General features: G+C 40.8%; 2 protein-coding genes across 9 annotated transcripts in view; both read left to right on the plus strand.

Moving 5' to 3' along the window:
• The window catches only part of LOC118115403 (calsenilin), a 34626-nt gene extending 24171 nt beyond the window's left edge, over nt 1-10455 (plus strand). For 2 of the 5 annotated variants that reach the window (XM_035166525.2, XM_035166524.2), the window contains exons 2-8: nt 5605-5607; nt 6256-6380; nt 6501-6570; nt 7229-7407; nt 8563-8667; nt 8799-8861; nt 9373-10455. In XM_035166525.2, the coding sequence (XP_035022416.1) occupies nt 5605-5607; nt 6256-6380; nt 6501-6570; nt 7229-7407; nt 8563-8667; nt 8799-8861; nt 9373-9420 (593 nt within the window). In that variant the 3' untranslated portion in view covers nt 9421-10455. Of the gene's footprint in view, nt 1-3743; nt 4049-5604; nt 5608-6255; nt 6381-6500; nt 6571-7228; nt 7408-8562; nt 8668-8798; nt 8862-9372 lie in introns of those variants that run through there. The other 3 variants (XM_047341414.1, XM_035166522.2, XM_035166523.2) reach the window with 2 other exon arrangements.
• Nucleotides 10456-13288: 2833 nt separating this feature from the next.
• The window catches only part of slc23a2 (solute carrier family 23 member 2), a 32875-nt gene continuing 28745 nt past the window's right edge, over nt 13289-17418 (plus strand). For all 4 annotated transcript variants that reach the window (XM_035166500.2, XM_035166501.2, XM_035166502.2 and 1 more), the window contains exon 1: nt 13289-13551. The gene's annotated coding sequence lies outside the window, so the exon portion shown is untranslated. The remainder of the gene's footprint in view (nt 13552-17418) is intronic.

A 17418-nucleotide genomic window follows, 5' to 3' on the forward strand; every position in this document is an offset into this window, starting at 1 on the left:
CTCCTGACTCTGTCCCTCTGTCCCTCTGTCCCTCTGTCCCTGTCAATCCTCTCCTGTAACTACTGTGTTTAGATCTAATCAAGTAAAAATGCCTTCAAACCGAAGAAACACAAACCTAAATGGATATACAATACATAGAATGAGTTTTCCTGTGTGTGTTTTTGTATTTGTGGACCCATTATTAATTACAGACTATCAGCAAATCTATGTATGGCATCGTAGTGGGAAAAGGTTAATGGGATGTTTTATTTTGCCCACTAAGGGGTATATCATAAAACATTGATGGGCCAATAGACTGTGTACATTTGGGACTGTAAATGAGACATCAGACACTGCTCTTTGAATGATGCAGCTCCCTTTGATAAGAGTTTTGGGCTGAAGGCCAGACAGTCAGAGTGGCCTGCAGTCAGTTTGCCAAGACAATTACAGCAGGAAGGCTCCAGTCGGCACATTAGTGCTTCTCATACGGCTCCGAATCATAAGTAGTAAATTCAACAAAAACACCAGTAATGCCCTTTCATAATTTATCACTCTTCTCAATCTCTCCAATTTTCAGTTCTTCAAATCGAGCCCCCCTCCCTCCTTCTCCTCCTCCTCCTCCTCCTTCTCTTCCTCCCAGTGTGGCAGGGCCTACACCCCGGTTTAGCATTACTTCACATCAATTATACATGCAGTATTGAACAGGCTTTCACTAAGGCCGCCTAAATATGGAGCCTGGAGTACTCCTCCAGGACCCTGAAGGACACTGGCCATCCCTCAGTAGCCTCCGAATTTCTCTTCATGCATCTTCATCCTCATTCCGGCCACTTCATTACCTCTCCATCTCCCACTGGGACTAATTTACCAAGTGCAGTGTCAGTAAGTCGCCGGCTTCATTGTCTTCATCATGTTTAACTATCTGGCAGCAGATAGCGGGAGTTAAAACACATCTGTTGTCTTTCATCGCCTGTCTTCATGTAGGGAAACTGAAAGTCCAGATGTTGTGCCCTCTTTAAATAGAAATAGATTCCAAATAGCAGCCAGTGGTGCAAAGTGAAGTTCACTCACTCAAGTAAAAAAATATGAACTTTGTGATTGGTTTATAAAGTATATTATATTTATACAGATCAAATGCGTGGCTCTAAACTTGCCTGTAAACTGGTTTATGCACAGCTGTGGCACCATAAACATGGAAGTTCATCAAAGACACATTTCTGATGGTTTTATTTCAATAACTGCTCAAGGCCAAAAAAGATAAGTAAGAAGTAGTTTAACAGAATCTCTTCAGAATCTCATGAGTCCTCAGATTTACTGTGTGACCCTTTGCAGGGACTCAACACAGAGGTTAGAGTGTGTGTATGTGTTTTAAGTAGCATACAGACTGCTGCCCTCTTGTGGTTTAACTTCACACTTGAACACCATACTATTCAGCCTGTTGATAACTTGACATTTTATGATTTAATTCTACACATTGGCTGATTTATGTGTAAGATTCTGCTCAGGGTTTAAAAATCCTCTAAATAAGTGGCCTCATGCTGATATAATGTCTTATTTCCCAAACATTTGAGGACATGAGACATAGAAAAGTATTTTAAAGATTGTTTGTACTAGGGGGTAAAAATATCAGACCAATCATTATTCAAGCAGTGTAATTTTATCTTGTCTGGAAACAACATCCCCTCTGCTCCTGTGCAGATAATCCACATTTAGCAGCAGTGCATTAAAGGCCATTTATCAATCACCAGGCAGATGAGGTCTGATCACTTATCTGTTGCATTATTTATGATATCAGCACTCGAGGAGTGATGCTTGCACACGTCACGCCTCTTGTGTCCAGTGAAATGGTCCGATGTGAAATAGAAGTGTTGACATTGGCTTGTTGTTGCACTCTGGGGCTCCTCTCCCCGCTCTCATGTCGACTTTGGGTTGAGTCCAGCTCGGTCCTATTTTGGGATGACATCGATGCCAGAGGTAGCCGTGTCTTTAGAGATGTATGAGCCTCATTCTGAAGCCCTGAGATACAACATCTGGTATTTTTACTCCACATTTGAATACAAGATATTTTAATGAGTCGCATCAATAAAGTGCGCAGAGAGTTGGAGAGGAAATCAGTCTGTTGTTTCCATGTTTACCAGCTGGATTATATATCATTTAACAGCTTATATTTTATGTGTGTTTTTTAGTCCTTGGTATTTACCTTTTATTGTTTATAATTTTTTATTAAGAATCAATACAAAGCATATAATAAACATAAATACAAAATCTTTGTGGTCAATTGTGAATCTCCCCCATGGGATCAGTAAAGTCTCATCCTAAATATTATATAATAAATACATCATACTTTATTATGCATTATTTTGTATTACTTATTTAAAGCTGTAAAAAAAGTTATTAACTAAACGTAGTGGAGTAAAATATACAATATTTGTCTCTGAATCGTAGATAAATAACAATGACCTGAACATTAAATGAATGATTCATTATTAATAATATCCTGCTAAAGACTCTGGATTGACCATCACTCAAAGATAAGCCAGTGAAATGACAGCACTGGTGGAATGTATCTATGTATTTAGTCCAGTGAGGTTACTTGAGTTTTTTTAAATTCAGTTTTTTATATCTCAAGTTACTTGTTTCTTTTCAGAATCAGATTATTAATATAAAATACAGATCTTTTTTTTTTTTATAGATTATGATTTTTATTACTTTATTTATCTCTGAGTTGAAATTAAATCAGTCAGGATGATTCAGGAGTTCTGCAGGATGGGTAATTTTACTTTCAGTACTCTTTAATGTTATAAGTAATAATATTTTTACTGTTAATATTTTATAAGGTATCAGGCCTCTGTTATCTATCCATCCATCCATCAATATATTTATCCATCCATCCATCTATCCACCCTCCCTCCCTAAAAATTAGTTGATGAAATGAATAAGTGTCACAGGACCTGAGGGAGCGTTTGCTCACTGTTTCCCTTTATGTCATATGGTGTGAGTGTGTGTGACGGGGCTCCACTGAGTTGATGCCGTATTCAATCTGTGCTACGAAGCCCAGGAGAGACGAGGGAGCAATTAGAAAGTGGATCACAGAGATGACTGGGAGAATGGGATTCAGGACACCTGTTGACCTTTGCCACCGCCCCCATTGGTTCCTTAAAGGCAAACCGTTGTTCTGTACGTCACATTTAGCAAAACATATTCAATCTTTGTCGATCCTGTTCACTTAAATTCACAGTATCAGGTGCACTGATGTATTTAGTGAGTTGTATGTAGTTGTTTTGATAAAAGTGGGAGAAACGTGGCTCTCCTGTGTTTCCTCAGGAGTTCACAGGTTAATTAGATGTGAGATGGAGGGAGGATGTAGACGTAGAGGAGCTCAGTCACTCAGTCAGCGCTCACTGGGAGAATGTTGGCTGTGTTTTTGGTCTTTGATGGGAGGTTTGTCTTCAGCTAGAGGAATAAGAAACACTGGAGGAATCCCAAAACCAACTTCTACATGTGTGATGTGAGAATCTCTGCGCTCTGAACTTGTATTTCCTGTGGATTAAAGCTGCGGTTCAGATTTTTGGAGGGGGATTCTTGCTCTCTCTCTCTCTCCCTCTCTCTCCCTTTCTCTCTCTTTCTCTCTGTCTGTCTCTCTTTCTCTCTCTTGAGGTAATAGGATCCACTTGACCTTAATAAAAGACCATCAGACGCCGCTATTCATCTTGGAGAATACCCTTCAGAGCAGGACGAGAACAGGGGGAGGCAGTCAATTATAAAAAAGTAAAAGGGGAGAGTAAAATAAGAATAAACGAGAAAAAAAGATGAGTGAAGATTGAGTCACGATGTTTCAGAGTCATGAAGGATGAACTGAGAGAAAGGAGTGAAACAAATGTGCGGAGAAAGTCCAATAATGTAGTAGAAGAAGACGGAAAGACGAGAACCCTGGAAGACACGATTGAAGAAGAGGGGACGATGAGTGTGAGGTGGGAGACGGAGGGACTGCAGACAGTTGGGATCGTCTGCCTTGTGATCATGTTCCTCAAACTCATGCACCTGCTGGGCCTGATCGACATCACTGAGACCGGTGAGGCAACCTAGGAGAGGGGGAATGAAGAGGAGGAGGAGGAAGAGGATGAGATGGAGCGAGGAGCGAGGAGGCTGGAAAGAAATGTTTTACTTTAATGATCCAAGTGTGGAGGGTAAAAAAAATCGTATGAGGAGAAGATGTAGTTGTGAGATCCTTCTAAAGATGAGACGAGAACAAAGGATGTAAATAACGAGATCATTTTAGTTCATCAGTCGTGAGCATCTCGAGGCTACAATGGAAAAACTAATCACTTATTGCTGCTATATTTGTTTATTGGCACCCAACCCATACAGGAAATTTGATAGTTTAAAAAAAATCTGTGAATCAATGCATCAGCTGATTTGAAACACACATCATAAACAATGGTATTTGTCAAGGATCCTTTACATTTGGTTATTTGCAGGGGGAGTGTCTGCATCAGCTCTTTCTGTAATTTCTTCTTAATGACCAGACATTGTTAAGGGGGTTAGTGTGTTGCCAACAGTGGAGTGCAATAGTGTCATCGGTAATAAAATAGCTCAAGCTCTATATTCAGCGAACCCCTGCTTTAATTTCTTTTAAATGTTCTTTTTATTTTCTTGGCCGTGATAAAAGCCATAATCGAATTATCTGCAATTACCATAAATCAGCTGATGAAACTGGACGCTGATGTTTTGGTCGGGCTCTGTCTGGTATGTTGGTGCTTTTATAAAAATCTGGATTTATCTTAATGACTTGCTGCGTTACGAAACAGTGGCGTTCCAGCTATGGATAAAAAAATCCAATATTGAAATTGAAATATTCATGCATATTATTTTGTGTCCACTCACTCCTATTTTCTGGATGTTTATTCTCATGGTCTTCCTCATGTTCAGTCATCACAATAGACTGTAGATAAAGATGGACGACATGACAGCTCCCACAAGTGAAGCCAAAGCGTTTTGATTGCCACCTGGTGGCTGGCTGCAGTACATAAATGCAGCCTCCTCCATGTTATTATGGGACAAGCTATGAAGTCAAAGTACAGGTTTTTCTCTGAAATGGTTTCTGTCATTTTAGTTTTTATCACTGATGTTTGTTAAAGTGCTGATTTTTCTGGTAAGTTAGATGCTATAAAGACGGGTGAGATGTCATGATTGACAGCTGAGACTGACTGTGATTGGTCGAGCACATGTATCGACGGGACCCCCATCCCCTGATCGCCACTGCACAGACTCCGCCTCCAAATATCTGTATCTTGGATTTTTTTAGCTTCATTTCTGGATAGTGAACAGAAGTGGAGACACATCTTTATTTACAGTCGATGGTCATCACTAAGCAAATAGGTTTTTGCTTTATGTTTCACAGTATATGATATTTCACTGCTCTGCTGGATGTGTTATCAGAATACCTGAGTTTGGATTACTCAGCGCTCGTCATATAATCCTCTGTGTCCGATCTGACTTGTTATCTTTGTTTTGCTTTTGTTTTTTTCTTCCTCTTACTATCACTCTCCCACTGTTCTCCATGCTCTCTCTTTCACTCCTTCTTGGTGTCAACACTCCTCTTCCTCATCTGTTCTCTCTTGTCTAAAGATGGTGAGTATGGAAACAGGAGAAACCCAAACTATAACTCAGGAAAACTTCCCTCCCTTTTTTTGGAATGTTTTCTTTTTCCCAGTGGTGCAGTGCTTTCTCTTAATGTGTGTGAACTGGTAACCAATGATGCTGCAACACTTAATGGTGATTGCTCCGTGCGTAAAAAAGACAACGTGGCTTTGATTGGATTTCCCAAATTCAGATTTTTTTTGTATTTATTTATTCTAATTATTTAAAGAACACTACGATGCGTGTTCAGTGACATTTCCGCCATAAAGAAAGTACCTCCTCTTCTTTTTTACTCCCTCGTTTGCCTGCCGCTTGCTCCTTTGAAGTTTTTTATTACATTTCTCTGGAACTTGCACGTTCTCCCCACCTCCTCTATGATAAAATGCCTCCCTGTTGAATGTGTGACCCCACCTCCTCCCCAAATGTTAAACCTGCATCCACACACTCAGTCTGCCCCATCCTCCCTCTTTTTCTCCTCATCTTTCCCTCTATACATCACTTCTCTCTCTTTCTTTCTTTCTTCTCAATCTCTTCCTGTCCGTCTCTCCACCCCTCTCTCTCTCTCTCTCTCTCTCTCTCTCTCTCTCTCTCTCTCTCTCTCTCTCTCTCTCTCGCTCTCTCTCACTCTTTCTCCCACAGACAGCAGCGACAGTGACTTGGAGCTGTCGACAGTGCGTCACCAGCCGGAGGGGCTGGACCAGCTGCAGGCTCAGACCAAGTTCACCAGGAAGGAACTTCAGTCTCTGTATCGCGGCTTCAAGAATGTACGTCCAGCTGCTTAATTGCTTCTTAATCTTGATTTCTTAACCACCATCGTTATGCTTTATATAGACTTAAATTATTCTAGTATATAGATCTAATTTTTTTCTCCATCTCTTGAGCAGGAGTGTCCCAGCGGGCTGGTTGATGAGGAGACATTCAAGACCATCTATTCTCAGTTCTTTCCCCAAGGAGGTTAGCAGTTTGAACAATCTCTCCTCTCCTCTCTTGTCAGAGACTGCATGGACTTTATCAGGAGTTGGCTCTGCTCAGAAATACACCCTTTCATTATATCTCAGTGTTTTTACTGATATATTGTATATAAGCAGCATTTTAAATAGTTGATGTGCGGCTAATTTCAAGTTTTTTTATATTCGGTTTTTGACATTGCGAAAGCCATTGACAATTCTGGCTGTAATTGGGTCCTAAAACTTTATTTTATTTTATTTTATTGAAAGTATTTCAACCTGTTTTTAATTCAAAGGCTTCCTGCAGCAATAAAACAGAACCGTTGTAAAGATAAATGATTTATATAGATTTAATTTACAATAAACCTGTTCCAGTGATGGATGATTTGAACATTTTATGGGACTGAAGCGCTCTTTATTTAGACAGCCGGGATAAACAACACCAGAAGTACGATCATTTTGTAGCAGGCTATATGAAATAATTGTTCTGTTAACACATCCAGATCTGGGTTTATTGGAGAAATTAGAGGGGAAGCCGTATATTCTATGACAAGCAAAGAGCCCAGAGCAAGTTTTTATAACTCTTAGTCAAGCATAACACAAGCAACCCTCCTTACCCAAGTACAGAACACTAAACCCCTCACCCCGACTCCTTTTGTCCACAGACGCAAGCACCTACGCTCACTTCCTGTTCAACGCGTTTGACATCGACAGAAACGGTTCTATCCGCTTCGAGGACTTTGTCATCGGCCTGTCAGTGTTGCTCCGAGGTTCCGTCACTGAGAAGCTCAACTGGGCCTTTAACCTCTACGACATTAATCAGGACGGCTACATCACCAAAGAGGTACTGAGAGTGTGATATTGGGATGTGCAGCTTTTTGACAATGAGAAGTGTAATGGAAAATGTTACCATTATACCACACTATATATTATCTCTGCTTATGCATACTATTTCTGCTTGTGTAACTGCCAAGATGACATCAGGGCCACAAATCTGAGACTGTGCTGGTCTCCCAAGACCTTGAAGAGGCCTTCAGCCTGTGTCTGGGTCCTGGCTTGGCCAGGAGGCCTTCAGCATGTATCTGTGTCTTATCCCCTGGGATTTTACTATTCACTTAGTTCACACACACAGTTCACATACATATACACACACACATAGTTCACACACACACACACACACACACACACACACACACACACACACACACACACACACACACACACACACACACACACACACACACACACACACATACATAGTTCAACTCTTCACACACACATCTCTTCACTGCATCTGCATAAAAAGCACACGCCTGCAACTGTTTCTCTGTCATTCCCTCTGCAGAATGCTCTTCACACGCTGTATGATTGTCTGACCTTCCTTGCAAGGAATAAAGTACACTTAAAAGACTATTATTCTCTAATCTCTATATTTTAGAAGGCTCACCAGGTAAAATTTCCATCACAGAAGTTAAAAGAGGACTTGCAGGCAAATTCTACAGGTTTACCTTTATCCTATAAAAGATTGAAGAGAATGTCCGTGCTAGCTTTAATCCACCAAAAAGGTCTTGAAGCAAAGGAAGAGTTAACAATGAAGGGATTCCACTGAATTGTTTGTTTGTGGCCTCCACCACAATATCAACACTGACCGCCACATAATGGCTGGTCGTTTTCTTTCATTGGTAAAATCTTTTTTCACATCACAGCTGCACGAGATCCATTAAGCCTCTCCGGACTCCTCTCTCTCTCTCCACCTCTCTCTTTTCTACATAGCATTCTGGGTAATATCATGTGAAGCGCTCCTGTTTCAGTTCAAAACAAAACTTAATTTAATTTCCCTCTGACTGTGCTGCATCATGCCTTCATGGGAGATCCCACGTTTAACCGTGTTTTGTCCATGTTCGTAAAGGGAGTTTCATTCACATATATTAAATCTTATCACATAGGTGAACAACGATAAATAGCTCACTTCACTTTGCTTCTGTCATCTTCTCTTCAGGAGATGCTGGCGATTATGCAATCAATCTATGACATGATGGGGAGATACACCTACCCGTGTGTGCGAGATGAAGCGCCGTCCGAACACGTGGACAAGTTCTTCCAGGTTCATGTGTACAGTGCTACCTGGCCTCTGTTTAGTCTCTCATCAAAGGAACATTACGAAGTATCTGAAAACGCCCTCACTAACGAGTCTGTTCTTTCTGTCTTTGTGTGTTTTTTCCTTTTTCCCCACAGAAAATGGACAAAAATAGAGATGGTGTCGTGACCATTGAAGAGTTCATTGAGACCTGTCAGAAGGTGACTCGCTAAGAATAATAAGGAAGTTTGCATGTTCTCCTTTTGTCTGTCTGGGTTGGTTGTGGCTGCTCCTTCCACACACAGTTCTATTTTTGCAATTGAATGTACTCAAGTTGGCTGGCACATTATCAGAATTTACAGACTGGATGTTTTTTGTGTTGCACACTATTGCTTTATTACAAAGTTTGGACACTGATAATCAGATTGATTCACTTAGTTGTGTTGAGTTTATTATTAACTTTCAGAGGTGTTTCTGTTAAACAGCGTGCTAAATTTGATCCAGAGTAAAAAATAAATCATATTACACTTATTATTGGAAACTTAATTCCTCATATATGTTGAACTGAATGTTACTTTTAAGATATTGTACAGCCTCAGCTCACTTATTGCTGACTTAAGTCTCCAGGTGGCACGAGGCTATCTTAGCATTTAGAAGTAATTGGTACAGTGTAGAAGTGTAGTGAGTCATCATTATTTACCTGACAAATGTTTGTATCTTTCTTTTTTTCAGGACGAGAACATCATGAACTCCATGCAGCTCTTTGAGAATGTGATATGAGGAATTGAGACGCTTTTTTTTCCTCCATTCGCCCTCGTCCACCACTGACACACACACCCATGCACATCAAAACTCCACACGAAGGCATGACATCCTGGCGCATGATGTAGGTGCTGTAAAGTGTTCTCTTTTTCTCACCGCGCTCTTTTAGCTGTATCTCCCACCTGCGTCTGGATTAAAAAAGGACTGTTAGAGACTGAAGAAGAGCTTCCTGGGTCAAATTCCCATCTAAAACCCAATGGGTTTTTTGAGCTTCTTGTGTTTTTATCGTCAGACAAAAAAGATCAACAACCAACCAGGAGGAGAGATACACACCAGGACACAAGCTTTAACACTTCCACACCTTGTCTTTCTCTCTGACACACACTCACACACATTGTTTCTCTGTCATACACACTCACATAGATCAGCTTGAATTTTCACACTGGATGAAGTGAACATAGAGAAGCACGGGGGGGAGAAAACCCACAGCAGACAGAAAAAAGAGGAATGAATTAAAAGCATGTTTGTCCTCAAATATGTGATGTGGAGTAAGCTTGCACTACAATTTTATGACTGTGTATTATATGTGCCTGAAATGAAGGCACTGTAAATACCTGCACCTGATATACCACTGATGGAAACCAGTGTGTATGTATATATGTATAGTGAATAGTTATATATCCTACATTGTATTGGTCTCCTCTGTACTGCAGTAGCTGATGGAATAGGACCAGAACTGCAAATCTCTGTGTTAATCAGTTTAACATTGTGTTTAGTGGCAGTTCTTCACAGAATTTAAATGCGTTATTCAAAGATTTCCTTTTTTTTGTATTTTGTCCGATTATTTTTAGCTGGTCAGATGAAGTAAAGTGAGTCTGTGCGATACAGTAAAGACACAAAGGGACTGTTAGAGTGTGATCTTTCCTGCTGAATTAAGGCTTTATCTTGGTTCCTGGGTATCTATGAGCATGCTGACTTTAAGTGCCACAGTATTATGTACAGTACAGTAAGACCTTTGTGATGTCAGTTCATTAAAGATGCTGTCGAAAGCTGCAACCTCTCCTTTTTTATGTGTCCCTTCACTATTTCCCTCCTGCACTCGCATGATAAAACAGCATAAATGTGGGTGAACAAAGAGTAAGTGAACCAACAAGAGTAACGCTCATCAGTAGGACAACAGCACAACCACAACTAAAAACAGCAAAAATAAGTTGATTTTGTAAGTGTGAAAGTGTGATATAGAAGATTTCATTCATACTTTCAGGTGATATTACCCTACTCAATACTCTGTGTATTTGACAGCTACAGTATAGTTACTTGATATGTTATATTTGCTTATTGAATACAACTTGTCAACTCTTGCCATATTTCAGATGTCTGAGTGGTTAGTTCCACCAAAGAGAAATCTCTCCTCTGTTAGATGATTTCTTTTGAATGAGAGTGAGGCCCAAAGAGGTCAGGTTATCTCATATCTCATATTTCACACAAAGCAAAGATTTGAGGAGAAAAAACGTGGAGCAGAACTTTTTATTTTTTAATCTTGTTCCCAGGACAAGATTAAAAAATAAAAAGTTCTGCTTTTTATTTGAATTAAAATACCAGACTGTATAGTTTAAAGCAGCTGTACGTGGATCAGCTGCAACAGTGAATTAGTCGTCTATGATGATAAACTGATAACACTTAAATACTTTTACTTGGGTTCATTACCAAATGCAGTCCTGATTAACTATCTATTGCACTTCAAAATTGTAGTGAAGTACAATTTTTACACGACTGTAGCTAGTGTATGGGAGAGTTTCTCAATTTTTTTGATATATCACAGGATTTTTGCACCTTTGATTACCAAATTTGAGGTTAAACTTGTGTTTGCACCTCCTTAATCATTGTTCTCTGTGACTTCAAATGTACTAATACACGTGTGTGACTATTTTCTCCAACTACAAAATGTTGTTTTGCACCAAAAATACCACCACAGAAACCACTGTCCCTTCACCCAACATGAACAAACACTGTGCAAGTAAATTTCACACCTAACATTTACTGGTGCTGCCAGCCGGGTTACACCAGGATCACTGTTTGGTGCAGCCATTCGTTCATGCACTCAGATAAAGGCAGTGCAGCTGAACACACAGCAGATGGCAGTGTTGTGGAATATTTGAGCCTACAGGCAGGAAGGCAATGAGAAAGACGCTGAAGGTCTTCTTCTTCTGGTGTTTATTGGCAGTTGGCAAACCAGTTTATAGGTGCATTACCGCCACCTTCTGAGCTGGAGTGTGGAGCAGTAGATTGGCAGCAAACAGAATTAACAAAACATTTTTTTTCTTTCGGCCTGTATCTCTTAAGAAGTTCATTAGAAGATGATGTATATTCCTTGATGTCTTTCCTAACAAATTTATGGATGTAACATTTAGCTTTTTGTCTTAATCCTGATATTAATTCCCTTCTTTGTTCATGATATCTGTTACACTCGATCAGTACATGAGTGACAGTTTCAGTTTTTTTGCAGAGTCCAGTTGGGCGCTTGCCTATTTTATCATTAAATGTATAATTTAATCCTGTATGACCAATTCTCAGATGGGTTATGATTTTCTCTCCTCCTCTTTTTTTTATTCTGTAAAAATGTCATTTAATTCCCAGAATTCTTTCTATGTTTTGTGACTTTATTCTTTAATGATAGTTTGGATATCTGCTTAGCTTGCTTTTATTGGTTTCTGCAGCAGACATGTAAACTATGCACCCATAATCTAGAGCTGCTCTCATAAAATAAATATTGTAAATATTTAACAATGCTGTTCTGCTAGCTCCCCAATCTCGCCCTGACGTACATCGTAATTGTTGAGGATTTTTTTACCATCCTCACACATTACTGTATATGCCACTATATATTATGTATATTATATTTGACACTATATCTGTACAGGAGAATAGTGCCGGTCTAATTCCAAAGATACTCCTTTCTCCATTCTTTTATTCTGGTTTTAAAGGCGTTTTGTGAGATTAATACGCTGCAGCTTTAAGTCCTTTTACAGTAAATTCCATGTCGCAGGTGCAGAATAAGCAAAAGCCCTTTGATCCATTTCTGTGTGGACATGTGAAACAGAGAGTAAAAAGTTCTGGTGATAAGTCGAAGCTTTACAATTTGAAATAGATCTTCAGGAAAGTTAAACATATGATGCTGGGCAATAGCCATATAAAGGACACAATCTTGTCTTGTCTTTTCCTTTCCTTATAAAATGTTCCTAATATTACTGAGATTATCTTCTAATTTAAAAACAATTTATTTAGTTCCCTGACAGCGCCACCATGTTACAGTTTGTGGTGGAAATCTGAAAATAAAGATCGCACAACAGACCTGTCTTTGTATATTTTATTATAAGAAGCTTCAAACCTTTGCAAAGGGGTCAGTACAGAGACAGAGTCACCAAGAGGACCGGCTATTGACGTAAATATAAAGTAATTAAAGAAAAGGCGCCCTTTCTAGGTTAAAGAAAACAACAATTCATACAATTTAGATTAAACACAATAGTGAAAACATCACAAGGATTATTTTATATTCAATTTCTACCAATAGATCCCTTTCACCCAAATCTTACATACCTAACCTTTAATTGAGCAGAAAGAGAATAGGACATCATAGATTCCATGACAAGCTCTTTTGTTTCCTTCCTTCCTTCCTTCCAGTCAGTATCCTCATCCTGAACCAGTCACGATCCAGATTATATCAAAACCAATAGATTTTAAATAAAACAGGTCAAAACACACTAATTCACTCTGCCCTGCTTTTGACGTCAGCGCGAGGGGCCGCTCGTGATTGGCCAGAGCCGCAGAAGAGGAGGGGGCGGGCTCCCGACGTCACGGCTCGACGTGAACGCTGCGTGATGACGGAGGTCGACCCCGGTGTCTTTATGAAACACAGGATCCGTCCATGAGCCTCCGAAAAGCAGCTGTCTGTCCCCCCGGTGAGAACCAACCTGCCCCGCGAGGACGTCTCTCCGCCGCGGCCCCGCTGCCCTGTGTGCCCGGGACCACCCTCCGGCTTCACGGTAGAGGTTGTGTGTTCGCTCCCCTCCGACAACACGGACCACGGGGGGACGAGCCAACGGTTAGCTGAGAGGGGAAGTGGGCTCCGCGCTCCCTTTCATCGCGCAGGTGAGTGAGAAACGTGCCATTTTTGTCTTAATCCCGTGAGAGACACGCACTTACACGCTGATAGAAGAAAGTAGGTCGTGTAGGAGAGAGCCGTGCTCCGGGTGGCCTCCTCCTCCTCCTCCTCGGCGTAGCAGCCGCGGCTCCAGCCGGCTGGCAGCGGGCGAACCGCGCAGAGATGTGGAGGTAGCTCCTCCAGTAGCTGGAGCGGGACTCCACGGGCCCCGGCGGAGTGACTGCGTGTCTGCTGATGTTCAACAGCGGCCTCGGTCCTCCTCCACTCTGGAGCTCTGCTGTGTTTTTTAATTAGCGCGACAACACAGCGTGGAAACAGACATTTCACACGCAGGGGCTGTCTGGTGAGGGGCTCCATTGTGACTCTACAGAGCTGGAGGTGCATCACTGGAGAACATTGTCCTGTGTCATTCACACCAGTGACACCTCACATGGTGGAGCTGGGGAGAAGCTACAGACACCAGGCAGAGCTGCCAGAGCCTATTTGGCTGTATAGGATTTATTGGCTCCTCATGATGGGGGTGGGGGGTGTCCTGGAAACATGGTGTATCTTTTGGGGCAGGTGTGCGTGTGATGGCATTTGTCAGAGGCAACCACACTTCATCAAAAAGGTTAAGTTCAAATGTGCAGGGTATGGAAGTCACAGCCTGATGTTGTTGGGTAGAGATGCTGCATCACTTCCCCTAATCCCATGCAGAAGTCTGTTTTTTTTATATTTAAACTGCATTCTTAAAACTTTAAGGCACTGCTACTTTTAATTACATAGAATTTGAGATGCATTATGTAACAATTCTTAATTTAAAATGTCTAGAAACAACTAGACCTACTTTATATAATTTGTGCTTGATCCAAAATGTTTCCCCCAATTTTATTCAAGATACTGTCGCTCTTAATGGATCATGATTAGTTATTGTTTGCTGCGTAACATGAATAAAACTTAAAAAACATTACTTTCCCCACGTGAACATCATTTGCACCTGAATCACAACCGGTGGGTTTTCATTGGCAATGTTGGTGAAGATAACAACGCTCATGATCGCTCGCTGCTTCACGATATCATCAAACTAGATCCTTTTCCTGGGGATTGAGAGACCCCCATCGGCTGAAGTTGCACATTGTACATTTAAAAAAGTAAAACAGAAAAAGTTAGGTAGGCATAAGTTTGGTTACTAGAAGTCTGTACTTAGTTACCTTTCATAACACGCACCCAGTCTCTAAGTGCAGCATTTTTACTGCATTTCTTCTGTAATGTGTAATGTTTTGTTAGACAGTGAATCGTAAGCATGGTTAGATCTTAGCACAACCACGGTACATGCCTATTGGCTCACTGATGCCGATGATATTTATCCCTTGAGTTATGGAATGATGAGGCTTTATTTCGATACATGTTATGAATATAGGACAAGATGTTGAATATCCCTTATGTCTTCCGCACAATTAAGGTAACCAACTACCACCAGATGTTAGCAGGTGTTAGAGGCCACCAGCGGATGTTGGGAACATAACTTCCCTTAGCACCCTGGCCTCATCTCGTGTTTTTGCCTTGCAATCAATGATACAGGCCGAACTTGAGGGTACGCAAAAGGTATGAGGCATAAGGTAAATCTGACTGGCTACTGGCTTGTATGGCACTACTATGAAAGCCATGTGGGCCGCTCAGTAGATCAGACATCATTACCTCTTTGCAAATCAAAGTTCAGCTCCCGGCTCTTGTGAACTCGGTCTAATCAATTTGTTTGACTCTTCCATCCTCAGTTTACTCGGTGTTGAGATTTCTAGCTTAACTTGACCTGCTTCCAAGATTGATTTAGAATGAAAACTAGTCTGAGGAGGTAAAAACACTACAGCTGCAGTTTTAGTATGAAGAGTAACTTCACTGTGCGTTTAAGCTTGTGGCCTTCACCCTCAGGGTCATCAAACCATTATACCTCAGATAAAGGCCTCTTTATTCTCAGTTTATCCAGTAGAAATTCTGACATTTGCAGCAGTTAAACTGGGATTGACAGATGTTTAACTGAGGAAGTTGTGGCATCTCAGAGAGTTGATCATAGCTTTGATGCTCTTCTTTTGAATATTTAGACATTTATCTGTGAGCACAAACAACTTAATTGTCTTTGCTTATTCAGGATGTTTTTGATGGAATATTGTACATAGGGAAATGAGGATGACCTTGTATCCCCAAGGCATTTCGGGAACCTGACTGTTTGCCTATCCACTAGGATTGCAGCCGACTTTTCTCATGTATTGAACTTGGACTATGAGCCTATGAATTCCGGTGTCAGGGTTATTTTTACAAACATCCTTTGGTCTGTTCAACATATCAACAGACTAGTGCAGAGTGTGAAATGATAATAGATGGTCAGATGAGTGTTGTTGACTGTATAGTGCTAGTTGTGTTGGTACAGTCTGTGTGCACCCAGTGCTGGTTTTGCATGCTGAGTATTTAGACATGCACCATGTCCATTCACTATGCACTGGACTCTGTGTTGTGAAATTTGATCTCATCTAATGGCAGACTGGTGTGTGAGAGCAAGACCAAAACTGGTACCCGTCCCTATCCACCAGTGCTTATTTTCACACCCCTCCAGCTTGAGTGAATTGTACTGTACACTAAATCAGCCAGCACAGGTAGTATGTGAAGTTAGTGCTGTCAACCGTGTGCCTTAAATTTGACCAGTTGTGGAACGAGGTGTTCTGTTGAGCTCTAGAGTTCAGTCAATTATCGTAGGCTTTGGTATCCTGTTGGAAAAACGATTGAACTTTCTGACCAAGTGTGCATCTCGAACATACAAAGAATTTTCCTCTGGTCTCAGTTGCTCTCAAGAGAGTTGATTTCTGGTTTTGCTGGTTTGATGTAGGAGCTTGAACTTGTTTTTTTTGTGCACCAGCTGAACCAAGATTTGTCATTATGATAGGTTCTGGCAAATTAAAAAGAAACCTACTAGCACAATTTACTGCCGAAGCAACAAGTGGAGACAAGGCAGACTTGAAGTCGTAGTCCAAAAAAAATAGAATAATTTAAACTGTGCCAATATGGCAAAATTTCAGTTGTTAGAAGCAGCTTTCTGCCTCCCGCTTTGTATTTAGTGTTTGTTAAGAAAACCAGCTTATAGGTGCATAACTGCCATCAAGTGGACTGGAATCCATAAACTCATCCATCGGCACTCTCAGTCTGGATCCCAATGTTCCTCTTGAGGACTCAAGGCATGAACCCTCACAAACTGACCATACATTGTGTAAGAGGCTGTAAGGGCTCAAAATGTAAACAGGAATGGAACAACATGTTGCTACATACTATGTTACTGTGGCAAGTGTTACAAGTGTGGACATTTTTATTTTATGTTTACCTTCTTTGCGGCCAAGGTACTTGAGCGACTGACTGATTCATATCATGTTCCAGGCTCTTCTTACATAGTGGATGTTTTTTTTTATATGAATAGGATAAGTAACCACCCAAATTCTGCCTGTGAACCAACATAGTGGTGACTGTGGTTATAATTGCATGAAAAACTTTTTATATTTAAAGTTGTTTGTTAATTGTTGTGTTTCCATTGTTACCCACATCACAATGCTATGAACTGTGGGTCTGTGCAGCAGCAATCGATGGATGGAGCTGCGGTGTCAAGGTCTCGCCGATACATGCACTCAACCAATCGCAAGTTAGACTCTGTTGTCAATCTTGATGTTTCCCCTGGTATTATAGCATATAATATAATACAATATTTTATTTTGGCCCATCACATCTGCTGATATGTGTTAGTCTATACAGAAGCCAGCCATCTGGTGGCAATCGAGACACTTTGGCTTCACTTTTGGGGAGCCCTCATGTTGTCCCTCTTTATTTGCAGTATACTA

Source organism: Hippoglossus stenolepis, chromosome 9, assembly GCF_022539355.2.
Source record: "Hippoglossus stenolepis isolate QCI-W04-F060 chromosome 9, HSTE1.2, whole genome shotgun sequence".
Taxonomy (NCBI): Eukaryota; Metazoa; Chordata; class Actinopteri; order Pleuronectiformes; family Pleuronectidae; genus Hippoglossus; species Hippoglossus stenolepis.